Here is a 19,232-nt window from a genome sequence, read left to right as displayed (position 1 = left end):
GCATGTGTGCAGCAGAGACAAAAGGAAGACTTGAAAAGTTCACCCCTTGTCAGGCAGCAGAGGAACCAACCCCATGGCAGGTTGCCAGGAACAGACAAGACAAGAAAAAGCCCTTACCATCTGCTTTTATTCAATATTCACATAGAGAGGCTTGGGAATGTGGCCTCGCGGAATAATGGCGCTGCTCCGAGTGAATCTCCACCCCCTCCATCTCTCTCACTTCCTCATGAGTCATCACTAAGGGTGCTAGAAAGTGCCCTTGGCCTTTGAGCTTTTTGCTCTCCTACTTTCAAGGCCCGCCGTGTTTGGGGGGGGGGCTGGAATGCTTTCTAAAGACAATGAGTCCGCCAGCTGTCGCTTCCCTGGTGCTTCCTCTTCTTCCTCCTCCTCTCCCATTATTTTCCAGCTTTTCCCTTCATCTGCCTCTGAGCTGTGAGCTCCCTCAACCCCCTGTTCTGAACTGTCTCCTTCTTTGGAAGCGTCAGGCTGGGGAGGCAGTCTCCACCATTCCTCCTCTGCCCAGTCCCTGACACCCCTATTAAAATAACCCCTCACATCCCAGCTACTTGGCTATGTCTATCTTCTGAAGCTGGGCTTCCAGTGACTTAAGATGGGTGCATGAGTGCCCCCTGACTGTACACCTGCTCCTTTGAGAGGAGCGCAACTCCATTAACAGGCATATTACCCAATTAGGCAAGTGTACGATTGCACTGTAAGATACACTTACGTGTTACAGAAATGAAAAGCCACCCAGCTAAATTGTGTAAGCTGTGCTAATTGATAATTGTGCTCTAAATGGTAACACTCTGAAATGTGCTGAAATGCAGTAATATATTATCAGCTACTAGGCGGATGCCTGCATCCTCACTGCCTGAGGTGTGTATTTGTTAAAGAAGATTTGAAAACCAGAGCCATTGGAGCACTACAGAGATAAGCATTCACTAAGCACAGTAGAAAGCTTACTCTCCCTTCACCCTGCTGTGGAGGGGACAGCAGATTTAACCAGTTTCCCAGGATTGTTAGAGGGACTCACAACAAAGTCTAACATGGATTTTGTAAAATAACTTGTTGAAACTGCACTGCTACCCATGAGAATATATGCTCTGGGTAAGTGACAAAACTGACAAATGACTCATAACAAATGACTCCTGGAAGACTGAGGTCCAGAAAAGGTTTTTCAAAACGTTTTTAAAGCATTTTCATAGCGTTTTTAAATATGTATTTAGATTCGACCTTGATGCTTCTGCTACACCAGTATTCCTGCTATCTGACCTAGGATCTTCTATCCTAGGTAACAAGTGGTGGGGCTGTGGATGCGGTGGTTGTTGTTCTGCTCCATTGAGCCTACACCACTGCTAGCCACGGGGTTTGGATTGTGGACTTAATACATTTATTATGCCCATAGCTTTCACAGGCAAATGTCTACTTCATCAGAGGCACCTGAGGATCTGAGTTATTGTTTATAAAAGGTGTGCCAGCATTTTTACTTGTGGGGAATCATTTAACAAATCATAACCTCTGACCTTGGAGCAGCAAGCTGTGAATAAATGAGCTCGGGAGCCTTGAATAACTGTGATTTAGTTGTTCTCCTCACAAAGATATAATCGGGAGCCATTGAGAAATGTATGAACACATATATATTAATAATGGATCTGCTTGCCAAACTAATTATGTACAAAACAACCCAGCCCTCTTTTATTTTTCATTAATATAAGGGATTTGCTGGAAATATTTGAGAAAGAATAGTTTGCAGCTGCCAGGGATTATGATGTTTCTCAGATGGTTGCACTGCGGTTAGGGAAAATATGCCATTTTTAACGCATTATTACCTAAATGCCTGCTCCCAGCTGAGCTGTTTCTTCCTGTACTGAAGCAAACTGAGGTTCTTACTCTAGCTCCTAAAGTGAGATCGTGGGAAATGGAGCTGATAGTCAACTCTCTTCCACGTCCCATTTGTGATACCAAAGTTTACAAATTCTGGACACAAGTATATAGCACCTGTGTGGGGAGGTGGGATCCTTGCCTGCTCTGAAACCCTTTACAATCCTGCACAACCAGTCTTTCGTTCCATGCCCTTCTACATGTTCCCACCTAGCATGGCCATACTGCAGTGGGCTAGTGGCAACTGTTGTGGACCCACTCACAGCGACTCCTCTCCAGGGAGCAAGGCCTAACCTGTGAAGGTGAACAAAACGGACAGGAGGACAGCATTCTGGAATTTAAAAACTGTCCACAACTTTATTGATTCCAGATGTAGTTTGGACTTGGCTCAGGCATCGTGTGCATATCCCTTTCAGCCCCCCTGGTGAAGGGCTGACACATGACAGGGTCAAGCCTAGGATGAATGGGTCCTCTGCAAGATGCAGGTCTACATGAATGGCCCTCACAAGCTGCTGAAGGAATGTCTATGGCCCATCTGCCACACGCCTTGGCTTTTGGACAGAGACCAACTAGACCCCTCTAACGGGGTATCCTGTTATTGCACAGTCCTGAGGTGGGGGTGATGGACCACTTCACCCCCTGCATGATGTTAGACTAAAAGGATTCCACCCAATGCCTTATCTGTGAAACTATTGCTATGGGGAAGGCAAAACCTGCAAATGGCACCAACCTTTTTTTTGCAGGCAAAATTCCTTCTTGACTTGGAAGGAAAAGTTTAGCATACAAAACCCAAAGCATTACTGAATAGGGAGAGATGTTCTTCGGCCAACTGCAGTCCCTGGGGTCAGGGGCAGCCAGCCTTTATAGGGCTGGGGTGGACCAGAGTGAAGCCTGCTCCACTCTGGTCTGCTCCCAAGCCCCGCCCACACAGCCTGGCCAGATTGGCCAGGGTTCAAATGGACAGATGGCAGGAAAGCCCTATCTACTATATTTTAAATGATGGTGATGATGATGATGATGATGACATAATTGAATTTTTCACACTGGAAACAAAATCTCCATTGCTGGCAAACTTGTACCAGATATTACCAAACAAAATGTACAGTTTCAACGAAGTATTTTTCAAACTTATTTCATGAAATTTGTTTCACAACATTGGTTTTTAACCAGTGAGAATCTATCTCAGTAATGAAAATATTGTATTCCTAGGGAGATCTGCAGTTGAGCATTTCTCGGGAGACAGAGCAAAACAACAACCAATATGGCATCACCCTGGGCCTTCTGAACTATAGCTTGTGGTATCCTCATGATTTGCATGCCAATAGCTGTGTGGCTCACATTTTGTAATTTTCACACCAGCCCCCTTTATATTATTTTAAAATGGGGATTTGTTCTCAGCTACCAGACTATAGCCAACGGCTGTGAAGATGACACCTCTGAAGGAACACGGGATTTGTCATTCTGGGTACAGATCAATCTAGTCAAGAAACTGGTAAATCTAGTCTTCCCATGGGCAATTACAAGCATCTGATGGATGCTTCAGAGTTTCCTAGCAAGCCCAGGCAAATTCATAAGGCTTTACTTGGGGGAATGTTATATAAAAATGCAAAGAACAATTTGTGATTTATAATGTACCCAGAGCGCATTACAAAACAGGTAATGTGATGCTCTCCAGGGGGCAATTTGAAGAGCTTTGAGGAAAAACCCACGACAAAGCAATGTTGCTTCTATTTGCATATTTAATTTATGTGCCCAGGCTGCCAACCATGTCAAAGAACACAAAGCACTATTTCCTTACATATTTGTTAAGATGATCTCTGTATAATGCTATACGACTTTTCAGTTTTAAACAAAACTTCCTTCCTATGCTATGACTTACGACGTCTTGGGAAATTAATACTGACTGTCAATGAATAAAAGGAGGGTTCGTAGAGCATATCTGACAGATACCATAAAAAGCATAATATAGGTGTGAGGCCCTTGTTGTCATCAAGGACCACACACCATTTGCAGTAATCTTTTCCGTACCTAGTAAAGACTTAACTTTCCGCCCAGGCTTTTGGTGGACTGAGATGATGTTGGGTTCTGTTATTAGGGTACTGCCAAAGTTTCCAATAGCTGTTGCAGAGGGTTTGTTTTGTATGCAGGAATGGAAGGTGTTTGTAGGAATTCTTTTCATGGTACTGTATAATGTGATGTTTATGTTTTTGAATGTGCTGTAAGTAGGAAAGTCGGACAGAAAGTCCCAATAAGAAAGGGAAACAGATGGAAAAAAATTGCTCGTTGTCATGACCAGATTCACGTCATGTGAATGTAAGCAACATTTGTTAACACTGGAGTTCCTTCCCCCTTCCGCAATAATAATAATAATAATAATAATAATAATAATAATAATATGTAATTAATTACGTTGCTGAAACTTCATTACCTTCCTCTCCTGCTATGATGCTAGGCACATTTACTTCTGCGTAATCTCTACTGAACCCAGTGGGATGTATTTCTGAGTAAATATGCATAGGATTACCTTGCAAATCTCATACGTAAGGTTGAGATTTGACAATGCCATCTGAACATTAGCCTATGGTGCTGTTATCAGCATATTTACATTAAAAACTGAATGGAACGGGGAAGTCTGAGGATGTGATGTGGCTTATGTAGAAGTCCCAGCTTTTACCAGCTGGATTTTTGTGCCTTTAACAGCTGGGTGGCATTGAATAGCACTGATAGGAAGGCCCCCAAATGCCGGGACTGTGTTAAAGTAACATTAAACACAGTGTGACTTATTTCTGAATAAACGTGCAGAGGACTGTAGCTGCAATCCTAACCCCTTACCTAGAAATAAGACCCATTGAATTCAATAGCTCTTATTTCTTAGTAGACATTGATAGGGTTGCACTGTGCCTGCTTACATCCCTCTTCCACACAACAACTGAAGGAGCAGGAGCCTTGTCCTCTCTTGCATGTGGCTACCCAGCATCACTTGGTCTTGTGGCAGCAAGCTATGCTGTGATCACTCGGAACCTGGAGGTGCTTCCAGCTCTGCCTCCTGACGTTGCATCTCCTTCCCAAAACAACTATGTTGCCACAGTTGTCCGAAGGGAAACCCCAACACACGAGTTTCTGCCCTTGCATAGGGCTTTCATGTGACTGGGACACCCAAGAGCTTCCATGGTGGGGGGCGGGGGTTCTTCAAAGAACCATGGGCAGTGTGTGGTTGTTTGAGGAAGGTGACGCTATGTCAGGAGTGGGGATAAAAGCATGCCCCCGCTCAGCGGCGGAGGAAGCCGCTCTTGCGCCTGTGGCAGTGCGCCCAGGGGCAGGGCAAGCCGCCCATAGGGGCGGGGCGAAGGCGGGGTGAGCTGCCCATAGGGGCAGGGCACACCATGGGGACTCCAGAGTCTGCCTGCCTCTTCCCACTCAGCCACCCTACAGCTGGAGGGAGGCAGCGGACGAACTGTTTGGGCAGCGCGAAGCCTGCGCATGCCCAAGCCACCGCGTCTCTCCCAGAAGAGACTGTGGCTCAGGCATGCTGCAGGCCCCGCAGTGAGTGCCACCTGGCATTTTGTCACACACACACACACACCCCAGTGGTGACACCCAGGGCGGACCCGCTTCCTCTACCCCTTCACCTGCTCAAAGTAATCACAGTAAGGCTGTGCACATGAATAACACAATAAATAGGACTACGGTTACTTAGATTTGAGACCCACTGGGTGCAAGCCTAATGATTACACCAATATCGCATCTCATCAATGTGCTTTATCTGGTTTTTTTTAAAAAAATATTTTTATTCAATTTCAACAAATAAAAAAAAGGGATTGCAACATACTTATCAATGTGCTTTATCTGATCCAACACATTAAAGCCTCACTTCGCAGTCCTGTTTGCATGCATGCATTTATATATACAGTTATATATGTCTCTGTTTCCTACCTGGTTTTCCTGGTGATGCCACTGGCAGATTTGCAAAACCTGCTCCAGTCCTTGGCGCTGCAGCTTCAGGTATTTGTCCAGTTGCCTTCTCCTGTCCTGCAGGACTTCGAGGAGGCTGCCAATTTTCGTGCAGCTGCTGTGGGCTCCCTGAACGAATTCTGGGTTCACATTCGGCCCGTCAGATTTGAACTCCTCTATGAATTCAGTAAGGTCGTGGCTTTTGTTCAAGAGGACCAGAGACTTTTCTAAGAGCTCTGTGGCGGGGCAGGGGGAGGAGAATAGGCGGAGAGAAGAAAGGTGGATAACTCCTCATATATGGTGTGATGTTCAGGGTGGACCACGTGCAAAAGGATTATTGGCATATATATCTAAGATTCCCTGTCATATATCTAAGTGGAAGATAAACCATAGAACTGTCTCCCCCCCCCCTTCATTGTGGCACATTCAGTTTTCCTAGGCCTGTAGCTTCTATCTACATACTGCCTCAGGTTCGAAGCACTGTATGCCTCAACTCAAAGCTTTCCAAACTGTGTGTTGCGACACATTAGTGTGTTGGCTGCAGTGTGTAGGTGTGTAGTGCAAACGCTCCCCATGCTCCTCCTGGGGCTGGAAAGGGGTTAGTTTAACCTCCGGTTTGCTAGTAAAACTGAATTACGGTGTCACAAAATGATGCCCATCTAAAAAGTGTGCCACCAACAAGAAAAGTCTGGAAGGTTCTGCCCTAACGGATCTCTACATGTGTAACTTGTATTTTATTGTGCTGTATACAGCGCATAAACTACCCGAGACCAAGGCTACGTATCTCTGGCTTTCAATACAAAAGCTGCATTATTCGGCTGTGAACAACACAATATTTGAAAAAAAATGTGTGATCTGGCTTTCAGCTGGCAGGGGTATAAACCAAACCAAACCAAACCAAACCAAACCAAACCAAACCAAGCCAAGCCAAGCCAAGCCAAGCCAAGCCAAACCAAACCTGTACTGATAGGGATTCAAATACACATTAATGTTATATCCAGCAGAGGGCAGTGATGACATTCAGCAAACACAACATTTATTACCAGGTAACTTCCCACAGAAGCAATTCAGACATCTGCATATTATTGGGCAGGGCCGACAGCTTCTGAAGCCCAAAATATTGAGCATGTAATTTGCATATTATGCCAGTGGTATTTATATACATTTGCACATTTCCACTGCGATACTTGTTCAAAATGCCTTCCGTTTTTTGAGGCAGCGAGGGAAAAGAAAACACTGTGCAGCAATGTGTAGCATTACAATATGATAATAGGCAGTCTGAGCACCACCACTAAAATTATTTTCTCTCAAAAACACAAAAGTGCAGAGTTCAGCATCTAAGTGCCAACATTCTCTCTCTCTCTCTCTTTGGCAGAACAATTTGCTCAAGTACTTCACATGTTCATTACCACACAGACGCTCTTACCAATTGACATTTCCCAGAGTCTTGACAAATAGTGATTATTGCAACTGATGAAAAATCACAAAACAGCAGACATGGTGTAATTTACAGGGGATAAAACTTTTTCTTGATATAATGAGAAAAAGCCTCAGAATGTGATTTGATTGGGAAGGGGTGGGGAGGGAGAGACATCTTACTGCTCTGCTTTTGTAAGACATCTGTGCCTTCTCAGGAGAAATGCCCCTGAGATGCATGTTAATTTTATGTCAAAATGATAATACATAAATGCTTTGACAAAGGCGTTCCTCCTCAGAGAGTATCTTGTCAAAAATAGAATGTGAAATGCAGTGCTGAATCACTTATACTTGGGGTAGCCAGTGAGGTTGCTCTGTAGATGTTCTTGGACTATAAATCCCATCATCCTTGACCATCAACCATGTTGGCTGAAGCTGATAAGAGTCGGAGCCCAAACATCTTACCTTGGCATCCCATGACTTATACCTTAAGCCAAGGGTCAGCATGCAAACTTTTTCAGCAGGAGGCCAGTCCACTGTCCCTCAGACCTTGGGGAGGGGAGGGTGGACTAGATTTCGGAGGGGGGGAATGAATGAATTCCTATGCCCCACAAATAACCCAGAGATGCATTTTAAATAAAAGGACACATTCTACTCATGTAAAAACACGCTGATTCCCGGACCGTCCGCGGGCCGGATTTAGAAGCCGATTGGAGCGGTAGTTAGCCTACCCATGCTTTAAGTTGTGTCCTCAGAAGCAATTCAGCCAACATTTTGCAATAAAGTTGAGGCTAGTGGGAGAATGGGCAGGGTTAGGTCGAAGGCAGGGGTAAATCATGATCAGGAGTGAGAGCAGCCAAATTATACATGCCTCATTTGTTTATCTAATTTCAGGCCAGCAGGACAGAGTTGAGAACTGAAAAATACCACCAGACATTTAGGGCCCTATTTAAAAGAAGCATTGTGCTACTTTAAACAGTGATGGCTCCCCCCCCTAAAGAATCCTGGGAACTGTAGTTTCCATGGTGCTGAAACATGTTAGTAGACCCTTATTCACCTCACAGAGCTACATTTCCCAGAGTGCTCTGGGAAGGGAGACCAATAGTTAAACCACTGATAACTGTAGCTCTGAAAGGAGAATAAGGGCGGGGGTCTCCTAACAACTCTCAGCACCAAGCAAACTACAGTTCCCATGATTCTTTGTGGCAAGCCATGGCTGTTTAATGATACAGTTTTAAAAGTTTAGTGCAGATGGGTAGAAAGAAAGACAGAAACAAAGAAAGCCAGAACGACACACAGAAACAAAGAAGGGAATGCTGTAGCAAGACTGAGGTAATGACTATACTTCATTAATGACTGGAGTATTTTCTCCTCATCTGCTCACCTGTTCGTGAAATCTGATTCAGCTGCCCGCACCACAAAGTGAACAATACAGAAGACAATTTTAATTACATACATAACTACCCACTTCTGAATCCTTATCTTTCTGAAAAGACGTAAAAACAAAGAATAAATGGTATTGGATAGAAACTCTTGTCCCTTTAGGAGAAAGCCATATTTTTCAAGACCGTTTTCCTTGTGGCAAAACATTTCATTTGATTGTTTTTAGTGATGGACCTCTTTTTTTGCAATGGCAATCAATCACTATCAACTGTTCCAAGGCCAAATTGCTGTGTGATGATGAACGCTTCACACCAATGGAGATTGAATTGAGACCACCAAACTCATATTAAAGTGACCAGGCTTCAATTCACTATTCTGTCGTCTTGAACAGAATTACATGCGATTCAAGCCACTAGCTTTTGAACCAGCTAGACTTAACCATGAGAGAGAGAGAGAGAGAGAGAGAGAGAGAGAGAGAGAGGGAGAAGAGATTAAAAAAACATGAAAGTAGTTACTGTTACATCAATCAACTGCAATTTAAATTTATTGTAAACATAACATTTGACTAAAACCACATGTCTAAATCTCAGTGGGGAGCAATAAACTCATGAAGGATTAGAAAGGCTTTTCAAATTAATTTCAATTGTCCTTAGTTTCCACAAGGTGTCATATTTGTAATGTATATATGGCAGGGATCACTATGGAAATACTGTTTTTTATAGCAATTAAAATGTATCAATTTATTCGGACCTGGAAAAAATCAAATGTCAAGGAAATAAACATCTATCTGACTTTTCAAAGACATTTGAATAGGGAGATTTTTTTAATGTTTGAGGTTTTCTGTGTTTTAATACTTTGTTGGAAGCTGCCCAGGGTGGCTGGGGCAACCCAGTCAGATGGGTGACATATAAATAATAAAAATGTTCTTGTTATTTTATACCTCCACCAAAATCAAGCTCAGTTTGTATGTTAAACTCATTCCTCAACCTAGTGCTCTCCAAATGTTTGAGGCTACAATCCCATCTGCCCCAGCCAGCAAAACCTCTTGAGTTCACCAGACTGGGGAAAACTGGTATATATTCTAGATCACAATTAAGAGTAGCGACCAAACGGTTTTGAGTGGTAAAGCTGACTCCGGTTTTTAAGAACCTGTACAAATTGTTCCCTAGCTAGGCCATTTTGTACATTACCCTACAGAGGTACAGCTCTGAACAAGCTCTAACTGTTGGGGGACATACTCCTGGTTCTATCTTGCTATATTTTTCTTTTCTTTTTAAGACTAGCCTTCCCTTTTATTCCTTCATTCAATCTTCTCGTAGAAAGATAGCTTCCTCCCTCAAAAGCAGAAAAGCAACAGCCATAGGAGTGATGTTTACAGTAAGGAAGGTGGCATGCCTTCACATACTCAGTTAAATAATACGAAAAGCATGCAAGGACTTTGTTGAACCAACATCCATGTATTGGATAACAAACCTAGTCACTCATAAGGAAATGTGTGCCACATGCAAATCCTAGGTTACTTAAATATGTTGGGTGGGGTCCAGCTAAATTAGCGCAATGGGTTTTAACCACACAACGAAGACTTCCCCTCCTTCTCTTCTCCCTGTGCCCCCACTCTGCCCCCCACACCCTGTAAATCTGCTCTGGAAGGTTGAGGTAGCCGCTGGAACAGAAAATCTTTAGATTGCTAGGTATTTAGCAATAAGAGCTGGCCTGTGTATCCAAAAGGCTTTATATAAACAACATGTTTGCACCAGAACAAATTTAATTTTTTTTAAAACCCTAAGGGGTCATGTTCCCCCTCCCCCAAACAGCTGCCCAATGAGGATTCAGTATGTTCAGATGCCATGGCATGTTGCACCTAGAGGCAAAAAAGAAAAACAGAATCCAGGGGTGGGGGGAGAAAGTCCTGCTTGAGATCCTGATTTTATTAATATTTATCACAGGTGGGACCTCCAACAAACTGCTGCATTTATGCTAGAAGGTAAGAGTACACTGCAACATTTCGTTGGGAAGTCCCACTTGTAATAAATAATAAGAACTGAGGGAGTGAAATACACAAGGAGCTGTTTTAGAAACCACACACCCTTTGGGTCTAAACATCTTGGACAGCGTATGCTTTAACTGCATATTGCCACTCAAGGTGTCTTGTGAGCTTTCTCTCTACTATACCCAATTGCCGTTTGCTGGCACCACTGTGCTAAAACTAGCATTGCTTTTTAAAAGCCCTTTAAATATCCCATCAGCTTCTCTGTGTAGTTTTTGGCAGCCAAGAGCCTTGGAGTTGTATTTTTGCAGCTTTTATACAGAAGCAGACACTTTCAGATGGTGTATCAAGCAGCAGTTGCCTAGGGCGGAGTCATCCTAAATACCTAGATACAACATAAAATGGAACTGTGACTGTTGCACATTTCCTTTCCATGTTGCCGGATCATTGCCTGTGGCTTCCTTTTTATCCTGCTAATCCAGCCTCCGAGCAATGATGGACAACAGCACTCAACGGGATACCTATACAGCACACAACTGCCCAGTGCCAGAAACTGATCACGTTTTTTGGTAATACCTGGGTGAGGAGCAAAACGAAGGTATGCATCCATTAAAATGACGCTGTCGGGTTCTGGAATCAGAAACTGAGTTCTATAGTTCCATGCAGAGTGGCTTCAGCTATAGCTGAAGAAGTGTGCATGCACATGAAAACTCATACCAATAACAAACTTAGTTGGTCTCTAAGGTGCTACTGGAAGGAATTTTTAATTTTGTTTTGACTATGGCAGACCAACACAGCTACTACCTGTAACTTCAGCTATAGCAGATAGGCCTGCAAAGGCGCACTGTTCAAATCCGGACTGGCAAACACCCAAGCCATCTGATTTGACTGGTATATGGGGTGTGTATAAGCATAAGAGGTTGTGTAAGCCACAGCCCCTAGGAAACTGTGAGTTGCCTCTTGCCACCAATCAAGGATGACTTCAGTTTTTCTGAAGACCATTGGGCAAGATACCATCCCTGGACTCTCTGTCCTCCCTCAGTGAGTCTGCCTCCTCACTGCAGGTGGCGTTTGGCAGCAGGGCCCCTGCCCAGACTGTGAGCCATTGGCATATATTCCACCATGCCAACCCTCGACACTAGTCCTGTACCAAGTCTTGGTCATCCCTGACAGACCTTGCTTCCAATGTCTTTGGCTCCTATCCTTCCATGTTCCAATGGTGCATCTCTGCTGAAAACTACTTTGACAGATACCATTTTGAGTGCAGGTCTCCAAAGTCATGGCAATTGTCTTTCCCAGAGAAATGTATGCCAATATGAGTCCCACTAAACCAGGCCCAGCTGCCAGGTGGTTTGGCTCATGCCAATTGCAGGCTTCCAAGATTTGCTGGTGGGTGTTTTTGTTTTGTTTTTAATGTCCTTTTCCCTGAAATGCAGCGTACACTGAAATTTGGAACATACCTGTTTCCCCATGCAAAACGTGTCATAAATATTTGGGCTGAACACCACAAAGCCACGCTTACTGCATTGTAAAAATCCATCATTCCATTTCCTCTGGAATATACCCAATTGCATATTTGCGGCAGGCAAAACTGTAAAACCCATCCAATGTCCACTCCCCTGGGACTATTCATTTCGTTTCTGAATTGTGGCATTTTTTTGGTTCCAGTTTCAGATTGCTTTCCAGCATCAGGGCTGGTAGTCTGGAAGCGAGGCAGGCTAGTAGTCAAACTGAGAGCTGGCAGACAGGGTGGCGAGTGAGTGATCGGGCAAAGCAAGTGAGTTGGTGTGCATCACAGGTAGGATGAGAGTAGTCATCATCTGATCAAATAGTTCTTCAGACCAAGCAGCCAATGCCAGCTGGTTTATACAGCTAAGGGAAACCCCCTATTACTCCCCTCCTGCCAGTTGCCCCTCACCCTGAACTTGCAGCTGCAATACTGCCCTCTAGTCATCAGCAGTGGCAGCACTCAAGTGCTCCTTCCTCTCCCAAGCGACCACACTGGTGCAGAACACAGCATATGCAGGAATACCTAGATTCCTAGCACCTTACTCCCAACAGGAGGCCTGCCTTTTACAATTACCAGGGGCGTCACTGGGGAGGGGCGGTACGCCCCCAGTGACAGGGTGACAAGCGGCGGCTGGGGGTGACAAGCGGCGGCCCCTCCCGCCACTCCCACGCGCCGCCGCTCCCTCAGTCACTCAGCAGCACACGGACGGGGTGCTTTCCGCCACTTTTTTTGGCGGGGGGGCCGACCAGCGAGGGGGGTGTCAAACTTGTCACCCCCTCCTCGCTGGCCACCACCCCCCACCGAAAAAACCGCGGGGGGGGGCGGGGAAAGGAAGCAGAGCCGGCGCATTCAAGCGTCGGCTCTGCTTCTTTCCCCCCTTTTCGCCGCTTTTTTCGGGGGGGCCGACCAGCGAGGGGGGGGTGTCACGCTTGTCACGCCCTCCTCGCTGGCCACCACCCACCACCGAAAAAAAGCTTCGGAAAGGGGGAAATTCCCCCTTTCTGCATCCACGTGCGTCGTGACGTCATGATGACGTCACGACGCACGCATCGTGCCCCTCCCCCAGGGGGGTGCCTCTGCGCTGCCGCCGCCCCCAGCAGCGCAGAGGCTAGCTACGCCACTGACAATTACTTAGAAGGAAGCCCCAAGCTTTTTAAGATATGTTTCTGGAGACGGATGCTATCCTGCTGTGCTATGCAATTATAATTACTTTGCCCATCTCCTATGGGGTTGCATCCAACCCACTATAAGTACACTGGGATGCAGGTGGCGCTGTGGTCTAAACCACTGAGCCTCTTGGGCTTGCCAATCAGAAGGTCGGTGGTCTGAATCTGCATGACTGGGTGAGCTCTGGTTGTTCTGTCCCAGCTCCTGCCAACCTAGCAGTTTAAAAGCACACCATTGCAAGTAGATAAATAGGTACCGCTGCGGTGGGAAGGTAAACGGCATTTCCGTGCGCTCTGGTTTCCATCACGGTATTCCGTTGCACCGGAAGCGGTTTAGTCATGCTGGCCTCATGACCCAGAAAGCTGTCTGTGGATAAATGCTGGCTCCCTCGGCCTGAAAGCAAGATGAGTGCCGCAACCCCATAGTCGCCTTTGACTGGACTTAACCGTCCAGGAGTCTTTTACCTTTACCTTTACTACCAAGTATAAGGAGTACTGAAGCTGGGCAATTCTCAACCCTTTGCTCTCTGCTGAAGCTGCTGAAAAGCCTTTTGAACAGGAGGGTTGGGGAACCTCAAAATATGATGGAGCACATGGACTGCTGGAGGATAGGGGAAATCAAGCTCAAGTCGTCTTCAACAGGCTCCACTATGGCTGCAGAATGTACCTTCCATTTGATTTGGGAAAACTACCCTCATCTATAGATTTCTTTTGGGGGGCACCCTCATCTATTGCCCCTAATGTTCCACACTATTGCTGAGGTCCCTTAAGCCTCAGGAGAAGCTGGGGGGGGGGCTCTCTCACACCTACTTCATTCCCACTCACTGTGTAGCTTGGGGGGGGGGAAACATATCACTCATGCCAGAGGCCTGAACTGATTCGCTGAAGAGGGATTCTTGCCCAGACCTTCTGCTGTTCCACACATTAAACTTCTCCCTTTCCCTCTCCTCCAGACTTCCAACTCACAGGAAGTCAGGCCATAGGTTCCCACCTACTATGATAGACTACACTGAAAAATCAGGCAAGACTGGGCTCTATGGAGAAATGGAACCGTTAAAAAAAAAGTTGGGAAAGGAGGAGGGAGGAAAGAAATGAAGAAAATAGAGGGTAGAATAAGGAAAGGTAGGCAAACCTTTACATGTTTATAATTTCAAGTACTTGTAAAATCAGAACAGCATTCCAGAAAAATTACTTTAGATTTTCACCTCCTTCAACAGAAGTTGTAAGCAGCATTTATCCACGACCCAATTCTAAATATGTAATAATTAGGAATCTTCTAAATTAAAGAAGAAAGGGGGGAAATACCCATCTGTACCTCTTGTATGTTGTTCATGCTGATGCAGGATTGCTCTCAGGGATTCTGGATTCTCAAACTCTTGGGAATTCTGCAGGAAATCTTCAACTTGGTCGATTTTGATTGCAAACTGTTGAAGAGCCAAGAAGGATGACAGAAACCACAATTTAGTTACACGTGACAACATACCAACTGAAAAGTCTCATCTCAGGCCTTAGCATAAGCTCTCAGAAAGGTGGGAAGCATTTACAGTGATGGCCCAACATATCCTTCATCCTGCAATTGTCTTTTTGAGAATTAGTAGACTTGATCTGTTTTCCAGCTCTAACAGTCATGACAGCCATGTGCACCAATGCTGGTCCAAGGATTCTAACCTAATGCACAGCACTGGACTGCATGTGTACTTCGCTGCTGCCTATGAGGATCTCTTTGCAGAGCAAATGGCACTGATCACCCAATGGAAGGGAGGGAGGGAGGGAAATGGGGTAACTAAAGGACGAACCTGTAGGTCAGTTAGTGCTAAAACACATAATTTGCTCACAGACAGTCCCAGCTTCAATCTCTGGCATCTCCAGGGAGGGCTGGGAAAGACTTTTGCCTGAAACTCTAGAGAGCCATGGCTAGTGCTGAGATAGATCTACCAATGGTCTGACCCTGTATAGGACAGCTTTGTCAGTTGATGTATTCAGTCCTGCCACCCTAAACAAGTAATCAGAGTTGTTGGATCTGATAGAAATGAGCATGCAAGGCCTTGTCTAGAGGTCTATCAGTGCCTGGATAGCCAAGATTAGCCAGTAGCCATCAAATAAACCATGATCCTAAATGCAATAATCTTGGAAGAAAGTCTCTTTGATTCCAAATGAGTGTACTTTCAATCAAGTGAGGCTTGTTAAGATGCCAAAGAGGAGAGGAGAAGTTGCCAAAGAGAAGAAAGGAAAAGATTTGCCAGTATTCACCATGCAGAACACAATGGCTGCCACCTATGTACCTCTGGATGAGTAGGGGCCAGCCAATGTTTAAGGAACAATTGTAGCCCGCTGCCCAATTCACCCATTAGCCATCCGTGTGGAGGCCTGATGCATGGAGTGGAAGTGGGACTGTGCTTCCTTGACATGCTCTTGATGACGGCATGTTTGCAGCTTCTTCACCTGTCTGGCTTTGTTCCTCTGGCTTCCACGTGTGTTTGGCAGAGGTAACAAGCCAGCTATACTCCCATAGGTTCCTTCACACAGCTCAGAAGGGCAGAGCTAGCCAAGGATATGATGCTGCGGCAGGACCAGAAGTCGTGGCCCCAAACCACTAGTCCTCAAGAATCGGAACACGGCAAGAATCAGAGTGAACAGGACAACAATTAATATACCACTTAAAGCCAAACAGGCTTCTAAGCGGCTTACGAAGTACAAGCATTAACATTTAAACACCCGTAATGAAAATTCAGAATAAATCCATCCCATTAGAATTTAAAAAATATATCAACATTTATAGCGAAAATATGCAACAAAACAAACTCTTTAAAACAACGCTTTGAAATTTAAAGCAATCCTTTTAAAATTAAAATAGGAAGCTCATCTTGAGGTATTTTCTGGACAAGCCCTAACTTTTAAATCTTCATTGTCACAATACTCTTAAGGGAAGGAGCAGCAGGAGAGTAATGTAAGCCTCACAGGCTGGATCTAGCCAGCAAAGGCTTCCCCCTCCTTGCAGTGAACTTCTGCTGTTTAGTGTCCTTGCACCAATTAATGCATTAACGAGTCGCCAAATGGCAGGGTCCGAAAAGAGCCCTTCATAACTACCCTGGGGCTGTAAAGTCTAGCAGCATATTCATCATGTGGTTTATAGCACCACACGCATGGAGAGCTTCTACCCTGGTGATGTACATTTGTGGTGATGGCTGCTGCTGGCATGGAAGATACACATGCATTTTAGAAAAATCATCATGAATTAGGGTGATTAGTTTGTTTGTTTTTAAGGAACAGCCAGACAGAGGCAGCTTCTGTGTAGTTTCGACAGCCCGGATTCAGCTAACCCAGAGCCCTAGTGGAACGAACCCTCTGCCAGTGTATGGAAACAATTGAATACAACCTATTGCTTGAAGCAAATTACATTAACTTCTAACTCAATAATAAGCACATTGGTTTTCCAATTTACATTCAGGAGGCAGAGAATCATAGAAGAAAGAACCCTGAAAAGCCATATACTAAAAGGCAGAAGGTAGTAACAACAACAACAACAACAACAACAACAACAACAACAACAACATCTTCTGGCCCTACCCAAAACCAAGGAGGCTGACAACCCATACAATTGCAAAAAGACAAAAATATAAGCCACTCCATCAAATCCAACCTAGAACAATTCAAATCGTAACATCTAGCAGCAAGATATACAAACAAACAAACTAACAAAATCACATCAGTATAAATACTCAAGCCACATCCAGCTCAAAATGCCACCGGAATAGGAATCTTTTAAGCTGTTTCCTGAAGGAGAGGTAGAAGAATAGCAGACAGATCTTCCTGAAGATGCAGTTCTACAACCAAAGGACCACCACAGAAAAAACCACACATATTAGCAGCCATCATCCTATCCTCAGGAGGAGAAAGAACATACAGCAGGACATCAAACAATAACTTAAGCAAATGGGCAGGTTCTTATGGGAGCATGCTGTCCTTTAAGTACCCTGGGTCCAAACTTCTTAGGACTGTAAATATCAAAACAAGTACTTGTTAACTAATTGTGAACCAATAAAGTGGCCTAAGGACATGTATTGCTCCAGGCAGTGAATACTTGACGTTCTGGGCATTGTTTCCGAATGGCCTTCAAGGGTAGTCCCACATAGAGTATACATCTAAGATGGAAATTGGCAAGGCATGCATGCCTCTGACCTAAAACATGACTGACAGGCACCTGACTAGATTTTCCTAGTCAGTTTGCTATACTGTACTAGCATTGCCTCCTATTGTTTGGGGCTGAGGGTGGGGGCTGGGGTAGGCACGTTGTGTGTTGCATACACACACACACACACACACACACACACTGTCCAGCCTGCCAAATATGGCAGGGGCAAAAGGAAATGGTTTTGGTTTTTTTGTTTAGTGAACATTAGAAGTTTGTATTTAAGCAACATGCAACCTTGGCATCATTTTTGCTCCTTTCTAAATCTCACGCTGCATTTTAAGTAGGGCAAATATCCTGTGGGCTGAAACAAAGCGAAATAAATAAATAATAAAGCAAATCTCAGAAGTTGGGGATGCTGAAACTTCAGATGAAATTAAGAAAGATGATGAGGAAATAAGCCTTCTGCTCTGCCTGCATTTCCTCACATGTTCCATCCTGGGGTTTTGTTTTTTTTATGATCTTTACGATATAAAACAAATCCATTATCCTTCAACGTTTGGGATTTGACTTCTGATTTTCATTAAAGAATATCCTAGAGATGAGGCTTGCACTTTATCATAATAAAACAAAGATTACACATAATCACATTCTGTCATTTAAAGCAAAACATTTCAGTGAGAATTTTCCAGTATTTCCATTTTAAGTCAATATGACATTTCCCATTCGCCCCTCTGCTTGGATGTTTCAGGACACGAGGCCTGATCCTTGGTCCCAATCCTGCTGCCTTACAGTACTCTGAGAGCAAAAAACAATGTTCTAACAAACTGTCTGCTGGCCACTTTTTTGTGTTCTTCTTAGAGATGTTTGCTTCCATCCAGAATTGCAATGGCGTGTGCCATAAATATCATCTGGGACCCCACACAATTTGCGTATTGCTGCTTTTCCTACACTGGGTTATGATTCAAAGCTGGGTCAACGACTAAAGTATAACAGAAAGGTGGAGATGAGAACTTGCTCTGCTCCCCAAGCTAGAGAAGAGGCAGATGATGATGATGATGATGATGATGATGATGATGATGATACCCCGCCCATCTGACTGGGTTGCCCCAGCGACTCTGGGCAGCTTCCAACATATATAAAAACATAATTAAACATTAAAAACTTCCCTATACAGGGCTGCCTTCAGATAGTTGTTTATTTCCTTGACATCTGATGGGAGGGCATTCCACAGGGTGGGCGCCACTACCAAGAAGGCCCTCAGCCAGGTTCCCTGTAACCTCACTTCCCGCAGTGAGGGAACCGCCGGAAGGCTCTGGGAGCTAAATGATTTCTTTTGAAATGAACTTAATGGGCCATTGGGATGGGCTGGTGTGCATAACTAAGGGAGAGGGGGGAAATGATAGACCTGGCTAATGTACATTTTCAGCATCAAACAAGCCAGGATCTTTGCCAATGCTTCTTCATGAAAGGATGCAACTTGCAGCGGATAATCAAAGCATGGGGAGTGCTTAATCATTCTTCTGCCCCACTTCCTTTTATGCAGCTTCCGACCTCCCCACAGCCCGTTTGCAGGGAAATAGAAGTATGCTGGAGGGCTGTGTGTGTGTTTTTCTTGTTCAGTTCAGATTGCTTTCTCCCTTCCTCTGTTACTTTGCCAGGACTGCTCCTCCTCCAGCACAAACAGAAGCAGCAGACCACAATCCCTGGTTTAGCACTGTGTCCAGACTAGAAGCACTTCTCAGTGGACAGGGTCACTTTTGATCAGCTTAGCTCCCATCTGCAGTGGCCACCTGCCATTTTAAGTTA

The 19,232-nt window shown here is 44.7% G+C and overlaps 1 protein-coding gene across 6 annotated transcripts in view; it reads right to left on the bottom strand.

The window, feature by feature from the left end:
• The window catches only part of CCDC141 (coiled-coil domain containing 141), a 117,101-nt gene that overhangs the window by 54,637 nt on the left and 43,232 nt on the right, over nt 1–19,232 (bottom strand). For all 6 annotated transcript variants that reach the window (XM_033167253.1, XM_033167234.1, XM_033167243.1 and 3 more), the window contains exons 4-5: nt 14,610–14,718; nt 5,815–6,068 (exon numbers count right to left, since the gene is read on the bottom strand). In XM_033167253.1, the coding sequence (XP_033023144.1) occupies nt 5,815–6,068; nt 14,610–14,718 (363 nt within the window). The remainder of the gene's footprint in view (nt 1–5,814; nt 6,069–14,609; nt 14,719–19,232) is intronic.

Source organism: Lacerta agilis, chromosome 1 (genome assembly GCF_009819535.1).
Source record: "Lacerta agilis isolate rLacAgi1 chromosome 1, rLacAgi1.pri, whole genome shotgun sequence".
NCBI lineage: Eukaryota > Metazoa > Chordata > Lepidosauria > Squamata > Lacertidae > Lacerta > Lacerta agilis.
Note: the sequence above shows the minus strand (reverse complement) of the source record. Positions and strands in the feature narration are given on the sequence as shown.